The sequence below is a fragment of the Belonocnema kinseyi genome, chromosome 8 (assembly GCF_010883055.1).
Source record: "Belonocnema kinseyi isolate 2016_QV_RU_SX_M_011 chromosome 8, B_treatae_v1, whole genome shotgun sequence".
Classification (NCBI taxonomy): domain Eukaryota; kingdom Metazoa; phylum Arthropoda; class Insecta; order Hymenoptera; family Cynipidae; genus Belonocnema; species Belonocnema kinseyi.
The window spans coordinates 51,868,299-51,886,263 of NC_046664.1; the positions used below are offsets into that span (position 1 = coordinate 51,868,299).

A 17,965-nucleotide genomic window follows, 5' to 3' on the forward strand; every position below is an offset into this window, starting at 1 on the left:
CACTGTCACACTGATGTGCACTTACACGAGAAACGAGCGTGTGTAAACGCGAGCGGAGGTGACGTCAGCATGGCGTCAGTAAGCGCCAACTGAGAATTTGTAGTCAAACGACTGAAAAATCGCGAAAAATAGATTTCCCGATACTGTAAAATTCCCAAAACCTAAAATTCCCGAAAAATAAATTTCCCAAATAACAAAATTCCGGAACAGTTTATACTGAATTGAAAAATTCCCTAGAGCTTATTATTAATATTACCGAATTATAATTATTCGAACTAGAAAAATCCTTAACTAAAAAATTCCCGATTGAAAACAATTATTTTTATTGCTATTTTTAATTAAAACTATACTTTTTAGTCACTTTAAACAATAGAAGTCATTTTTTCTGTTAAAAATATTTGTTTTTTGTATTTAATAAATAAATAATATTTATAAGCAAAAGTTTTTAATTGCTTGAATTCGAAAACTTTTTAATTTGGATATTTTATAATTCGGAAATTTTTCTCGGGAATTTTTCAATTCGTTAATATTGTAAACCGTTCGGGAATTTTATGATTTATGCATTTTATTATTCAGGAATTTTATTATTTGAGAATTTTATAATTCGGGAATTTTATTATTCGAGAATTTTCCATTTCGGCAATATTAAAAACTGTTCCGGTATTTATTATTCTGAAATTTTATTATTCGGGAATCTCTTAATTGGAGAATTTCATTATTCGGGAATTTTTAAATTAGGTAACACTTTCGGGATTTTTATTATTCGGGAATTTTTCATTCGTCAATATTAAAAACTGTTCCGTAATTTGAATATTCTTGAATTTTATAATTTAGGAATTTTCAAATTCAGTAATATTATAAACTGTCGGGATTTTTATTATTCGTGAATTTTTCAATTCGGCAATATTATAAACTGTTCCGAAATTTTATAATTCAAGAATTTTATTATTCGGGAATCTTTCAATTGGAGAATTTTATCATTCGGGAATTTAAAAATTCGGTAATATTATAAGCTGTTCGGGAATTTTATGATTCATGAATTTTATTATTCGGGTATTTCATTATTCGAGAATTTTCCATTTCGGCAATATTATAAACTGTTCCGAAATTTTATAATTCAAGAATTTTATTATTCGGGAATCTTTCAATTGGAGAATTTTATTATTCGGGAATTTTAAAATTCGGTAATATTATAAGCTTTTCGGGAATTTTATGATTCATGAATTTTATTATTCGGGTATTTTATTATTCGAGAATTTTCCATTTCGGCAATATTATAAACTGTTCCGTTATTTATTATTCTGGAATTTTATTATTCGGGAATCTCTTAATTGGAAAATTTTCATTTTTCGGGAATTTTTTAATTTGGCAATATTATAAACTGTCGGGATCTTTATTATTCGGGAATTTTTTAATTCGGTAATAATATAAACTGTTCTGAAATGTTATTATTCTATGATTTTATAATTCAGGAATTTTATTATTCTGGAATTTAAGAATTCATGAATTTTATTATTCAGGAATCCTTTAATTGAAGAATTGCATTATTCGGAAATTTTTTAATTTGCCAATATTATAAACTGTCGGGATCTTTATTATTCGGGAATTTTTTAATTCGGTAATATTATAAACTGTTCCGAAATGTTATTATTCTGGAATTTTATTATGCGGGAATTTCATTATTCGGGATTTTTTAAAATCGGTAATATTATAAACGGAATTTTTAAGTCGGATTTTTTATTATTCGTCAATTTGTCAATTCAGTAATATTATAAACTGCTCCGGAAGTTTATTATTCCGGAATTTTATTGTTCAGGAATTTTATTATTCGGGAATTTTATTATTCGAGAATTTTCCATTTCGGCAATATTATAAACTGTTCCGGTATTTATTATTCTTAATTGGAGAATTTCATTATTCGGGAATTTTTAAATTAGGTAATATTATAAACTGTCAGGATTTTTTTTATTCGGGAATTTTTTAATTCGGTTATATTATAAACTATTTCGAAATGTTATTATATTCTATGCTTTTATAATTCAGGAATTTTATTTTTCGGGAATTTTTAAATTCGGTAATATTATAAACGGAATTTTTAATTCGGAATTTTTATTATTCGTGAATTTTTCAATTCAGTAATATTATAACTGTTCCGGATTTTATTATTCTAGAGTTTTATAATGCAAGAATTTTATTATTCGGGAATCTTTTAATTGGAGAATTTTATTATTCTGGAATTTAAAAATGCGGTAATATTATAAACTGTTCGGGAATTTTACGATTCATGAATTTTATTATTCAGGAGTTTTATAATTCAGGAATTTTATTATTCGAGAATTTTGCATTTCGGAAATATTGTAAACTGTTCCGGAATTTTATTATTCTGGAATTTAAGAATTTATGAATTTTATTATTCAGGAATCTTTTAATTGGAGAATTTTATTATTCGGGAATCTTTCAACTGGAGAATTGTATTATTGGATAATCTTAAAATCCGGTATTATTATAAACTATCGGGATTTTTATTATTTGGGAATTTTTCATTCGTTAATATTAAAAACTGTTCCGTACTTTGCATATTCTTGAATTTTATAATTTAGGAATTTTCAAATTCAGTAATATTATAGACTGTCGGGATTTTAATTATTCGTGAATTTTTGAATTCGATAATATTATAAAATAGTACGGAATTTTATTATATCGATATTATGTCGGGAGAGTTATTTTTCGCCACATCGTGATTTGTAAAAAGTGAAAAAATTACCAAAGTGATTTCTAACCCAAAAAGTAATTTGTTAGCAAATTGTTCTCTTTGGTTCAAAATTCAACTTCTTGGCTAAAAGATAGACTACTTTTTTAAAAGTTAATTTTCCTCATTTAAAATTGAACTATTCCATTTCTGGTTGAAAATTGATTTTTTCAGTCAAAAAGTTAACAGATTGGGACATTGGAAATGACTGATTTAAATTTAAAATGTTCTCGAGACTTTCCTATAAAAATATATTAATTAATTATAATCTAAACTTTGAAAAAATCAGTCTTAAAACTAGTGGGCATTTTTTAAAATAATTCTGAGTTTACCAGATGATTTTTTGGAATAAATAATGCAAGAAAATAAATTACCAATTTTCCATTAATAGTATTGCAATTGATGAATTGATTGAACATTAATTAAAATTTTTATATAATATTTTATGTTCTAATATTTTCTCTAGTTATACCATTTTTTATGTGAATATAGAAAATAATGAGAATGGGGGATGACTGAAAAATCCCTGATAATAGAATTCCCGAACAATTTATAATATTACTGAATTTTAAAATTCCTGAATACTGAAATTGCTAAACGAAAATTAAAGATTTATAATATATCCGAACTACAAATTTCCCGAATTTAAACATTAAAAATTTTTTATTTTTATCAAAGAATGTTTTTTATTGTTTAAATTTTTTTAAGAATGTTGTTTGAATTGAAAATAACAATGATGATATAAAAATTGGGTTTTCCAAGCAAACTTTGTAGGATTCAATTAAGCATTGATTTATCTCTTTATTTCTTTTTATTTCTTTTTTAAATTAAAAATTTGATTTCTGAGATCGTTTTCTGTAATTAAGAAAAAATACTATGCGCATTTTCAAACCCAGTTTTGATCCTAGAAATATACTTATTTCAATTATTGTTATTTTAAATTTAAACAATAATTTTAAAACACTTATACAATGCAAACATTTCTTTGGTAAAAATATTTGATTATTGTATTCTTAATAAATGAATAATATTTATTTAAAAACAAAATACTTAAATAGTTTAAATTCGGGAATTTTATAATTTGGGATTTTTCTAGTTAGGATATTTTATAATTCTGCAATTTTCAGTCGGCTATTTGATTATTCGGAAATTTTCCAATTCGTAATATTATAAACTGTTCGGGAAATTTAGTATTCTAAAAAAACTAAAATACCCGAGTAATAAAACTCTTGAACGAAATTGAATGTTTAAATTTGTTTGAATTATTTTTTGGATTTAATACAACAACATTTGAAATAAATTTTTATCCAAAAATGTATATTTTTCAATTATTGTTATTTCAAATGCAAACCATAATTTTAGAAACTTTAAAGATTTTAAATAATTTTCTTGATAAAAAATTTAATTGTTTAAATTCTGTAATTTTATATTTCGGTTATTTTATAATTCGGTAATTTTCAGTCGGTAATTTTTTTATTCGGGAATTTTAAAATTCGGTAATATTATAAACTGTCAGGAACTTTCCAATTCGGTAACATGATAAGCTGTTCGGGAATTTTCCAATTCAGAAATTTTATGATAACAGAAATGTTATTATTCGAGAATTTTATTATCAGGGAATTTGACAGTGTCGGTAATTTTATTTTTCGGGATTTTTCACTTGTCCCAAAAACCTAATAGATTTTCACAGTTTGAAGGAAAATTACTAACATAAGTCGATTATAATAATAAAGATCGTAATCGAAATAGGGATTATTTTTAGCATATATGTGTGTGTAGAACAGATTTTTATATATAAAATGATATTTCGCGCAGGGCTGCCGAGCAAGTGTGCGCGGTATTTTATTGATTCGAATGCGCAAATGTTAAAACCAGAGAATCTAGGTCTGATGCAGGTACCAATTGACATGTCAAACTAGTCTGTTTACTAAATTCAAGTGCCACCCATATTTTGAAATAAGTAACAAAAAATAATAAGTAGAAATAATTTTGTGTTCAGCTGGCTCATCAAAAAAACAAGATTTCAGTCAAAAGGATCAAGTTTAAATCCACTGAAGTGGATCCCAGCAACACGGAGCTCTCGACGCTTTGCAAGGTTTTGTCATTGTTGTCCTAGAATATTTATGTAAAGAAAACACACTTAAAGAGTAAAAAAATATGTGTTAAAAAAAGATAAAATTTTGTTTAAAATTAATTACACATTATTGTCTAAATATTAGATTAGAATAAAATATTCAAGCAGGGCCTAAAATATGTTCGTTTTCCGGGAAATAATTTTTTTTCAAATCGTCAATATTTACCTGTGCCGCCGTGCTTTTGAAATTAACATGAGAGTTTAAATAATAAAACCTCGTTGTCCGAAAAAAAAGGAAAAAAGAAGTAGGTGGTGTTGACTTTTTCTAAATTAAAGTTTGGGAGTCTCAAGAAATGTTTAAGGAATAGTTTTCACCCAATCAATTTTTATTTTTAACCCCCCGATTCCCTTGTATTATGTCAAGTATTTCAAACTAATTTTCAATTCTGTTAACAATTTATTTTTTTTACACATTTTTTCTCATCTGTAAATTGTAAAAAGTTACTATTTTTTGAGATAAATCATACTGTTGATGAGTTTCAAGAATATTATTTTTAACTTTACACATTTGATAATTATTTAAACAATTTTTAACTGTTTAAACCATTTTTTCCCTGTTAATCGTGAACGATTTTTTTCTGGAGTTAATGGCACAATTCACAAATATTAAAGATAATATTCTAACACTTTTTACATCCTGTAAATCGTGGAAAGTTGTTATTTTTCGAAATTAATGTCACAGGTAATGAATTTTAAGTGTGGTATTGTTTGTGAGAGACAGTTTGCAATTATTTAAACAATTATTATCCCTTGCTTCTTTTTATAGAAAACAGGAGGAGAATTCTAGTTTTAAAAAATTATTAATATTTAAACAATTAGGGCATAAGTTAACGATTAAGAAAATACTGAATAATAAGCTAAGAGATTAAAAAAAAAACAAGAAGTTTTTTCACTTTTCCTTTGAAAAGGTGCTAGTGAATGATTATTAATTGCTTTGTATACAATTTCAATTGCAAAACTGTCTTCAACAATATATATGACTCTTAATATTTATCAAATGCATCATTAACTCCATAAAATAATATTTTTCAAGATTTGCAGACAAAAATATTGTTTAAACGAACTCAAATTATTTAAATAATTGCTAAACATCATTTAAAAAATATGTAATACTCTCATAATTTGTTAATTGTGTCATTAATTCCAGGGGGGGGGGGGTAACTTTATACGACTAACAAGGGAAAAATTGTTTAAAAAAATGAAAATGTGTTTAAATAATTACGAAAGATGTTCAGTTAGAAATATCATTCTTGAAATTCATCAGCTGCATCATTTATACTAAAAATAATAAATTTTAATATTTTAATCATTCAATTCCACTATTAAATCTTTCAACTTTACAACATTTTATATTGAAAGTCTAGATAGTCAAATTTAGATTGAATAATTTTAGATTTAAATATTCTAAATTGTTTAGTTTTATTTTAGTCAGTTTTAAATTTAATAATTGTAGATTTATATATATTTTAAATTTTGTTGTTTCAATATGAAACTTACAAAATTTCCTGGCTTTTTAGATTGTTCGAGATCGTTAAAAAATCTAATTTAAAGACTTAAAAGTTCTATAATTTTGAGATTGCGATCATAATTTTATTTTTTAATTTAAATTTATTCCGAATACTTTTTGTTTACATTTTTTCCAAATTTGTCTATAAATTTAAATTTGTTCCAAATATTTTTTGATCTCAAAAAAATTTGCCTAAGAATGTTGATGTTAAATTAGAATTTTTTGATGCGATAACAGTTTATAATTCTAGCATTTCAGAAGCCTTGATTTTGAAACATTCAATTCAGTTTTAAATCTTAAATTGTCGAATTTATTCGCTTTAATTAAAAAATTTTTATTTTTCAATAATCAATTTTAAATGCTTTTAATTAGGAATGATGTAATTTTGGTTTCTTTTAATTTTACATGATCCAATTTTCAAAATTATAATCTGAAACTATTCATTCAGAAATTTTTTATTTTGAGAGCTTTTTATTTGAAAATATTTTATTTTGAACGCTTGCAATTTTCAATTATTCAATTTTAAACGCTTTTTTCAGAAATGATATACAAGGTTAACTGCTTTTTATGCCGTTCGTAATACATAATTAAAAAAATATTTTGTTTACAACAAATATTTTTAAACTATTTTTTTATCATTTTTTCAGTACTCTTTGTGTACAAAATATTTAATATATTTTGTACAAACAGTATATTTCCTAAACAAAGATTATGTTAAAATTTTTGTTTAAATTAAATGTTGGGAAAGTAAAGATTTAAAAGTATGGATATTTTAATGATTTTTAATTTAATTCAGAAATTTTTAAGGTCACAAACATTATTTGTGATTTTTTGCAGTTATTATTCAATTTGAAAGCAAGACACTTTTTAATGAAAAGATGATTGATTATATTTCATCTATTTAAAAATTGTAACCCTGCAAATTTCGGAAAATTATTTAAAAAATAGATTTGAATCCTGAACTTCAAATACATTAAATACATTAACTTTCTGATTAAAAATAAAATAATTTGTAATGTTAAAAGTAGAACAAAAAAACAATGCGAGCGAAAATAGTTGATTGATCTATTTTAAAATAGTACCTAAGAATCCTAAATTTGAACCAATTTCAAACTCAAGTCTTAAGAAAGTTGCAAGAATTGTAAAAAATTAATGATATTAAGATTTTTTAAATGTATACAATTACATAGCAGAATAGGTCGAAAAAACTCAAAATTGTTGAGTTAATTGGTAATAACATTGATAAGTTTCTTTGTGACATCACGAACAAATTTTAAAAAAATGCTCAACTTTGGGCAAGTTGATTGAAAATTTCAAATTGCTAAAATATTTTGCACAACAATATTAGAAAATTGTTGTGGGTAAAGTTGATGGAAGTAAATAACCTTAGACGGAAAAAAGTAAGAACAGCATTTCTTCGTCGAAATATAATATTTCAAAAAATGATGAACTATGCCATTCTTATTATTTGTACCTAAAGTTGGCAAGAAAATATTTTCATTTTCCTTTGAATAAACTCAGGATGCCCATTTATATTTTGAATTTTCAAACAAATTGTTTTTTAATTTTTTACGGATCTTGTGTAAAAATGGATCATATACTATAAGGATCTGTACAAAAATAACAAAAGTTTTGTTTAAAAAACCAAATTATTTACGTCTTTCCTTAGTTTATTAAAAAGAGCTTAAAAAATAAACAAATTTCGTAGCCACTTTAGGCACAAATTTACAGGATTTATTTTTTGTCATTTTTTTAAATATTATATTTCGACAAAAAATGTCTTAGTTTTTATCCATGTAAGGTTATTTACTTACATAAAATCCACGCAAAAAAATACAAAATAAATTTGTTGGATAACAAAAAACATTAAAAATTTGAACATTTCCAATCAGCTTGTCCAGCGGTGAGAAATTTTTTCAAATTTGTTCTATTGAATTTATTCGTAATGCAACAAAGAAACTTTTTAATGCTATTAACAAATTAATGCACAGGCATATATTATTAAAGTGGTAGAATAAACTTATAAAATATATTTGGATTTTGCATAATATCTTGGAGTTTATTGAAAATTTCAGTATCAGTAGATTTTTGACATTTTTGCACTAATATAAAAACCTTGAATAATAATATTTTTTCTAATCTATCCAAATCTTTTGAGACTTCTAACATTTTTTCAAATCTGACAAAATTGTTCCGAATTTATTTATATCTATATACTATTTTGGGAATGCTTTTGTATCACATCACAATTTATTGTGTTCTTTTAACATTTTTTTACTTCATGTGAAAAATTGTCTAAAACATGAGAAATCTAAAATATTATCAAAAAACCTTTGAAATCTTTTATAGTTTTTCGAAAACTTTTATCTTGAGTCAGAATCATGTTTTGCAATCTTGTTGAAAGTTCTTCTACAGTTTAATAATAATTAAAACAAAATTAATCTTCATTTTATTTAAGCGTAGAAGTTAATGAAATTGTAAAGTCCGCAATTATAATCATTGCATGTCCCATAGGTTGAACATTTCAATTTACCATTCTCATTTTATATTCGAAAAGTGAATAAAGAATGTTTATTTTAGAAAAATTGGGAATCTTTTTTTAGCTTCTTTATAAATATATTTCATGTGAAATAAGCAATCTTTAAAAATTCTGAAATAGATTTTCAAATGCTTAAAAATAAACAAAAATCACAAAAACAGAAAAATATAAAAATAAACAAAAATTAAATGCTTTTGTAATTAAAAAATGCTTGGAACTTAAAATAATACAAGTTTAAATTTATGAATGACGCAAAAGCTACTCCCTACATTTATTCATTTTGGTGAAAAATGCTGCCATAAATTTTATTTGAAAAAAAAAAATTGCTTAGATGTTCAGATGGTCCGTTTTAGCTCTGCAATTTAATTTTCTTAATTTTCGATTTTTTTAAATAACAAATTTGAGGTTAAAAATTCTTTTACTACTACGAAGAATTTGATTAAAATGAGGAATAAATTTGAAATTTAATTAAGAATAAAAATGTTGGACTTAATGTTCGGGCTTGTAGTACAAAAAATTATAAGTTCACTACAATTAATGGTCTGAAATGGCTCCTAAATATTTATCCCCCTGGAATAATATGCACAGGAATAATATTATTCAAATGATACAATTTTTTCAGTACTCTATTCTATTCTAAGAAGAAATTTAGGGTATAGCTTTCGCAAAATTCAAAAAATAAATTTTTTTTGCAACCTGACACATGTAAGGATTGTAGAAACTACTATACATTATTTTACAGAATACTATACAAAATTTTTGTAAATTACTATAAAATATATTTTTAAAATTACCACACATTGTTTTATAAATTACTATACATTATGTTAAAAATTACTATACATTATTTTTAAATCATTATACAGGTATATCCCATAAGCCCTGTCACAGGGCCGGGATCCGCAAGATCTGTATGGGAATTAAGCCCCGATCCCGACATGGTCGGGAATCTCTCAAACAATTTGATCTCTGCAGCTTCATTAAACAATCAAGACCAGACGAAAAATTCCAGAAGTCGAAGAAGAAATGGTCCAGACGATAATGTTTATGCCGATGAGGCAACTCCTGGACAAACTCCATCGGACGAAACTAAACTTGTTTTTGAACTTCTCAGAGCTGGGTTTGTTATTTTTATTTATTGTCAGGAACTTTACTTTAAGCAATTTTTTCGGCAAAAGCAGGGTTGCTATAAAAAAAATTTCGATTTCTAAATTCCATGACTTTTTCAGCTTTCCAGGTCTTTTATCAAATTATTTTTATAACAAAAAAATGCAATTGTCACAATATATTTTAATATTCAAGCTAAAAAAGTCATTTTTTTACAAGATGCAGTCAAATTTACTAACCTCGAAAAGTTCAATTTAAAAAAAGAGAATTCATAATAAAAAATGTAACAGTTGGTATTTAAAAAAAAAATTCAACAAATTAGTCGAATTTGCAACAAAAAAGTAACTAATTTTCAACAAAATAATCAATTTGTCAACAAAATAGTTGAATGCTTGACACAAAAAAAATGAATTTACAACAAAAAAGTAATAGTTGATATTTTAACAAAAATATATTAAATTATTACCAAATGTGAACAGTTTTAAAACCAACTAGATAAATTTTCAATGAAGAAGATTTATTTTCTAACAAAAGAGACGAATTTTAAGCAAAATACATGAATTTTTAAAAAAATAGTTGAATTTTCAGTAATAAAAAATTTTATAAACGAAACAAAATACAAATTTCAAATAAAAAGGTTAATTTTAAACCAGAATTATGCATTTTTCAACCACCGAGTTACATTTTTAACTGAATAATTCATTTTTTAATCAAGAAAGAAAAAATATTTATCCAAATTCCTGAACGTTCAACCCAAAAGACGACTTTTCTGTGAAACATTTGATTTTTCATCCCAAAAAATGTCAATTTTCAACCAAAGAGTTACATTTTCAACAAAAAAGAAGGATATTTCAAACCGAAAAAGGAAAAGTAACATTATCAGCTTAAAAAATAAATTTTAAACTAAAAAAATAATTCTGAACAAAACAAATACATCTTCAACCAAAGACTCGTTTTCAACTTTAACCCGAGTAATTACATTTTCAAAGAAAGAAATCATTTTTTACAAAATTGTCAAACTTTCTACCATAGAAATAAAGTATCAAACAAACAGTTGCATTTTTTACCAAAAAAGAACAATTTAATTTTCTGAAAAATTTAATTTTTGTAATGAAATGCCAATCAACTGCACGGTTTTAAATTTTAAACTTGTACAAAACTGAACAATTTGAAGATTTGTGGTTAATAGTTATAAAACCATGCTACCAGAAAAAAAATTGATAACCGGAATGTTTCTCTTCCAACTTAATAAAAATATTTAAAGTCAAAGAATTGCCTCTCCCAGTTTTGGAAAAAAAGAAAACAGAAATTTGCTCCCTTCCAACTCGACAAAAGTTAAAAAAAATCAAAGAATGGTCATTTTCCAATTCAGAAAAAATTCAGACCAACATTTTCATTCTTCCAAACCTATAAAACCCTTAGGATAAAAATTTTTCCCTATTTCAATTTTGAAAAACTTTTAAATCAAAATTTCTTTCTTTTCAGCTCAATATTAATCACAAAAAGAAAAAATGACCTCTTCCAATGTAGAAAAAATGACAAAAATTTCGTCCACTCGATTTCTATGAAAACGTTAGAAATTAAAAAATTTCCTCCTCTAATAAAAAAAATTGAAAAACATATTTCCACCTTCACAAAATCCACGTTCTAACTCGATAAAAAACTTTAAAATATCAAATGTCCGACTTCCAATTCCGAAAAAATGTAAACCCAAAATTACCCGTCTGACAACTTGATAAAAGTTTTAATTTGTATACAAATATTTCAATGGCAATTCAGAAAAAATTAAAACCAAAATTTCCTCCCTTCGAACTGGATAAAAAGTTTTTTAAAAAAATGTCCCTCTTCCAATTAAAAAAAAAAAAATAACCAAAATTTCATCCCTTCCGACTCAATAAAAATGATAAAAAGGGCCTCTTGTAATTAATAAAAAAAAATTAAAACCAAAATTTCCTCCTTTAAAACTAAATAAAAATGCTTAAATAAATAATTATCCTTCTTCCAGTTCGTAAAGCATTGAAAACCAAATTTCTTTCTATTCAAACCTGATAAAAATCTTAAGAATTTAAAATGTCTCTCTGTTAATTCGACAAAAATTAAAAAATTCAATTTCCTTTTTTCAAACTCAACATAAATGTTAAAAAAGATACCATTTTCCGGCCTTCAAATCAATAAAAAAGTAAAAATGATTCGGAAAAATATTCAATACCAAAATTCCTTAAATTTATTAAAAAATGATCATCGTGTAATTCATACGTGTAATTCCTTTGTAGTTGAATTATTTTCATTTCCAGTCACTTCAGATTGTGAATTGTTCCATTTTCATCCATACATCAAAATTCAATACTTTCAACAATTTTCAGCTTTTAATTGTTCTGTTTTAATTATTTGATTTATAATTGCTTCTTTATAATAAACAGTCAAATATTGCTAAATATACAATTAAACTTTTTTAATTAAAATTTTTAGAGTAAACTGGATTAAAAATGGAATATTACAGTAATTGAATAAAAGCATTCAATTATAAATCTATTACTTTTAAATTTTTGTAAAATTGAACCGAACTAGATTTCAGTTTCAAATATCATTAATTAATTTATATTCACAGTTGATTAACTTAAACATTATTTCTTAAAAATGTTCAAATTCAAACGTTTTTAATTGTTAACCCGATCAGGTCATCTTTTTTTTGGCACCTAGTAAAGTTCTTTTACACTTTTTCACACTTCTTCTTTAAGGACATATCATAAAGATTGCAAAAAAATTTAAACAAATAATATGTTTTTAGTGATAAACTCACCCACTTTCCGAAAATACAGACATTTACTAGAAAATTGTAGATCTGATACGAAGCACGATAACCGGATCGGGTTAATTGCTTACGTCTTCAAAACTGGATCTTAGGACTTATTTAATTAGAAATACACGCCTAAAATCATGAAGTAAAGTGGTAAATTTTTAAATTACAAGAATTTAGAAGAACTCATTGTAAATTGAATGATTTCATAATTTAAAAAATTAAAAGTTGAACTTAAGATAAAATAATCATTCAGGCCTTCTAGATATTGTAAACAACCCTGAACAGTGCCCCATTTAGAAATGACAATCTTAGGAATTAATAAAAAATCTCAGGGAGCGTAGAAGATAATTGTAAAATTAAAATATAATTTTTTTCAAGAGAACTGCAAGCAGTTGAAGAGTTGGTTGACAAGAATGGATCTTGTATTCTCAGTGCAAGAGATGAATGGGGATACACGCCAGCTCATTGGGCAGCTTTGGATGGGAATGTTGAAGTTCGTATTTTTTAAAAAAGCTCGTAAATTTATAACCGAAGGAAAAAATGGATTTTCATTAATAAATTGAAACTTTTTCTAGGTCATGAGATACATTATTGAAAGAAATGGTCCAGTTGACTTGTCCTGTCTAGGAACGCAAGGTCCGAAACCAATTCACTGGGCATGTCGTAAAGGTCACAGTGCCATTGTTCAACTTCTTTTGAAGGTACAAATATAACGTATTGCGGCTATGATAATTAAAATTTTTAAACCAAAATTAAAAAAGAGAAAATAAAAAATGAGGCCTTTTTTAATTTTTTAATTGATGTTGGAAATTAAAGATAAGTTTAAACTTTGATTCCTTCTGAATTTAATTACTTAAATACTTCACAGCCAAAAAAAGATCTCAAAACAGGGAAAATACGATAATTTTACAAAAGAATAGGGGAATAATAGAAGAATAAATCCTTAAATAAAATTAATTAATTGATTAATTTAGGTACCATAGTTTTAACAAAATAGTTGAATTTGTTATAACATCAAAATATTTAACCAGATAGTTAAACTTTTATGCAAAATAGATGAATGTTCGATAAAATAGTTGAACTTTTAACCTAATTGTTAAAAAATCATAAATCAATTGAATTTTCAACCAGAAAAGTTGAATTCAGTTCCACAAAAAGTTCGTTTTCAACCCAGGAGAAGTCTTCTCTAACAAATTACATTAGAACCAAGAAAGATTTTAATTTTAAATAAAAACCAGTTTAATTAAAAAAAAATGGCAAATTTACAACCAAGCGGTTGAATTTTAAGTTAGAAAAATAAATTTTTAAGATAAATAGATCAATTTTAATTTAATAAAACTAATTTTCAACAAGATAGTTCAATTTTGTACCAAAGTAGTCTTGAATTTTCAAGCCGAAAATGCGAATTTTCTGCAGAACAGTTGAATTTTCATCAAGCAAGGTAATTTTCAAATAAAGCGGATTAATTCTCAAACAAGCAGATACTTTTTTTAACAAAACCAAAACATTATCAACCGAAAAAGAGGAATTTTCAACAATATACTTAAATTTTCAGCCAAATAGTTAAATTTTCAAGTAAATTTTTGAATTTTAGAGTCGAAAATACAAATTTTTTTACAAAACAGTTGACTTGTCAACAAATGGTTGCATTTGAAGAAAAAAAATTGATTTTCTAACTAAAAAGACGAATTCTCAATAAAACACATATATTTTTAACTAATTAGTTCATTTTTCAGTGAAAAGATATAAATTTTCAACTGAAATGATACATTTCTTTACCAAAGAAATCGAAAGAAATTCGTTTTACCTAATTATATTAGACAAATTATTTTTCAACTAAACAGTTTCATTTTAATTAAAAAATTGATTTTTCATCAAAAAGACGAATTTTTAATATAATGCACAAATTTCAACGTAATAATTGAATTTTTTAACAGATTGTTAAATTTTCGAGCTGAAAATACGAATTTTCTACAGACAGTTAAATTTTCAAAATAAAAGTTCATTTTTAACTAAAACAGATTAATTGTCAGCCAAACAGTTTGCATCTTTAACAAACAAAAAATTGATTATCAACTAAAAAGACGAATTTTCAACCATATACATACATTTTCAACCAAACAGTTAAATTTTCAACTAAACTTTTGAGTTTTCCAGCCAAAAATAAGAACTTTCGACAAAACAGTTTAATTTCCAACAAGAAAGTTTAATTTAACTAAAGTAGATTAATTTTCATCCAAATAATTTTCTTGCCAAAAATTTAAATTTTCTACCAAACAGTTGAATCTTTTAACAAAAAATTTTATTTTCAACCGAAACAGATTATTTTTAACCAAATAATTTCACTTTTAACCAGAAAATAAATTTTTAGCTTCAAACGAATCTTCAACAAAATACATAAATTTTCAATCAAATATTTAAATTGTTTACCATATTATTTAAATTTTGAGCTGAGAATGCGATTTTCTTAAAAAAACACACAGTTGAATCGTCATCAAAAAAGTGAATTTTTAACGTAAAAAGGTGCAATATCTACAGAAAGAAATTAATTTTGGTAGGAGAAAAAAAATCAATCAACTAATTTTCAACAACTCAGTGGAATTTTTAACCAATAAGTACGAGTTTTTAACGAAATTGTTTCATTTTCAACAAATCAATACAATTTTGAATGAAATAATAATATCTTTAATTAAAAAGATGAATTCTTAATCACAAATTTACTAGCAGACCTTTTGACCGAAAAGAATGAATTTTCAAACAAAAGCAGTTACATTTTCTTATTGGGTTCTATTAATTCAGTTGGCTTTTAAGTAGAAAAACAAAAAAAAAGGGGGTAATAGGAAAAAGTCTGTGAAGCCTGCCATAAATAAGTAGGAATTTTGATCATTTATTGACTAAAGAATAATATTTTAAATAAACATTGAAGTTTATTATTAATACCTTTTAAATATTGGATTAGAAAACTGGACATTTTGCTTAAAAAATAAAGTTAACTTTCCACTTTAACAGAACAAGTGAAATTGTCACTGGTTGAATCAATATTTTGAATTATCAATGATGAACCAGTGATTTTCCGGCTTCGACTAGGTGAACCAGTAACCGTAATTTTTCTAGAACTTATTTGAGAGAAAATAGTTAGAAGCAATAATAAATTGTTTAAACAACTACTTTAGTTAACCTGAATTAATTGTTACTTCACGGTAATTAAAAATGGACAAAAAGTTTTAAAATACAGAAAGAAACCGCAACTATCTAGTATTAATATAGAAAAATATAGCTATATACAATAATAACTTGTTTAAACAATTATTTTTGATATAGTAAATTAAATATCAGCTCACTGCAAGTGAAAAGTGAAAAAGAGTGAAGCAATTTCCATTATTTACCAAAGATAATATTATTATCAACAAGAATGCGTTGTTTAAACTATTATCTTTTTTTTAACATTGATGAACTAGCAACTCTCTTTAATTAAGAATTGGACAAAAAGTGTACGAAAATTCGAAAACAAAATTTACAAAGCATTTTTGGTCCACCCTCTCAGTAACCAGTGAATTTCACTGATCAAACCAGTAACGGAATTCTACTGAGCCAACCAGTGAAATCTCACTGTTTCTCAGTTAAACAAATCTGTCTGTTTCAACCACTGATATTTCACTGGTTCATTTTAAGAGAGGAATATTACTACATTTTACTCCCAACAGTCAGGAGTTGCAGTAAACACAGCAGATTTCAAAGGCTTGACTCCACTGATGACAGCCTGTATGTTTGGAAAATATGCAACTGCAGCATTTCTCTTAGGATGTGATGCCTCAGGTCACTTGATCGACATAAACGGGGATTCTGCCTTGCACTGGGCAGCTTACAAGGGCCACCCAGAATTAATCAAACTCCTAATGTACAGTGGGGTGGACCTTGAAAAGCCAGATCATTTCGGTTCAACCCCTCTTCACTTAGCCTGCCTATCAGGAAATGTCAGCTGTGTTAAAATTCTTTGCGAAAAAAGCAAAATCGAACTGGAACCTCGGGACAAAAATGGCAAAACTCCTTTACAGTTGGCCAAAAGTCATCATCACTCCGAGGTTGTGCAAATCCTCCAGGCTGAGCAGAGAAGAAGAGCCAGATGGATTCCACCGATCAACGAACTCTGGTTGGTATAGATTTTAACTAATTAGCGGCCGTGCATAAATTACGTTAATTTTTTTTCTGAAATTTTCAACCCAGTTAGGAGCCCCTTTGTTAGGACCCGTTATTTTTGACCCCCCACTCTTATCTCACGCAAATTTTTCCTACATAACTTTGTCGTTAATTTATTTAGCGGAGATCAAAAAATAACTTAAGACGATTTTAAGGTGGGAGGGGAGGGGGTTGATAAAATGATGTAATGATAATTTATATAAATAATAATATCAATAATAATATTAGTAAATACTGTTTCTTATCAATTAATAAAGCAGTTCAACTTTAAACCAAGTAATTGAATTTTCAACAAAAAAAGATGAATTCACAACAAAACTGTTAATAGAGCTGATGTTTTAGGCAAGGAAGGTTTTCATTTTTAATAAAAATTGTTTATTTGAATCCTAAAAGAGGAATTCTGATGAAAACAGTTCAATTTTCGAAAAAAGAATTGGATTTTCGACAAAGAAAACTTTTTCAGTTAATAAAGTATCTGCAAAACTGTTGAATTTTTCACTAAATAGATGAATTCAATTTGAAAATATGAATTTTTAACAAAAAGGTTCATTTTTACCCAAGCAGTTGCATTTTTAACCAAAATAAATAAATTTTAATGCAAGAGAATTAATTTTCTATTAAAATGGGCGAATTTTCAACAAAATATATATATTTCAATCAAAGAGTTGAATTGTAAACCAAGAAGATTAATTTTATACCAAAAAGCGCGAATTTTCAACATAATAATGGCATTTTTTAAAAAAATTTAATAAAAGTTTCATAAATAAAATAACTTATAAATTTTAAAAAATTCTATAAAACAGTTGAATATTCCACCAAATAGTTGAATGTTTTTACTAATTTGTTAAATTTTAAGTTAAACAAATAAATTTCCTACTAAACAGTTAAATTTTCAAACCCAGAATATGAATTTTCAAGAAAAAAGTTAATTT

At 25.4% G+C, this 17,965-nt stretch overlaps 1 protein-coding gene across 1 annotated transcript in view; it reads left to right on the forward strand.

Annotated features, from left to right (window-relative positions):
* Positions 1 to 4,571: 4,571 nt before the first annotated feature.
* Positions 4,572 to 17,965, forward strand: part of LOC117177816 (probable protein S-acyltransferase 23) — a 29,718-nt gene continuing 16,324 nt past the window's right edge. The window contains exons 1-6 of the mRNA XM_033368766.1: positions 4,572 to 4,644; positions 4,749 to 4,844; positions 9,796 to 10,049; positions 13,215 to 13,329; positions 13,412 to 13,537; positions 16,541 to 16,986. Of these exons, the coding sequence (XP_033224657.1) occupies positions 4,612 to 4,644; positions 4,749 to 4,844; positions 9,796 to 10,049; positions 13,215 to 13,329; positions 13,412 to 13,537; positions 16,541 to 16,986 (1,070 nt within the window). The 5' untranslated portion in view covers positions 4,572 to 4,611. The remainder of the gene's footprint in view (positions 4,645 to 4,748; positions 4,845 to 9,795; positions 10,050 to 13,214; positions 13,330 to 13,411; positions 13,538 to 16,540; positions 16,987 to 17,965) is intronic.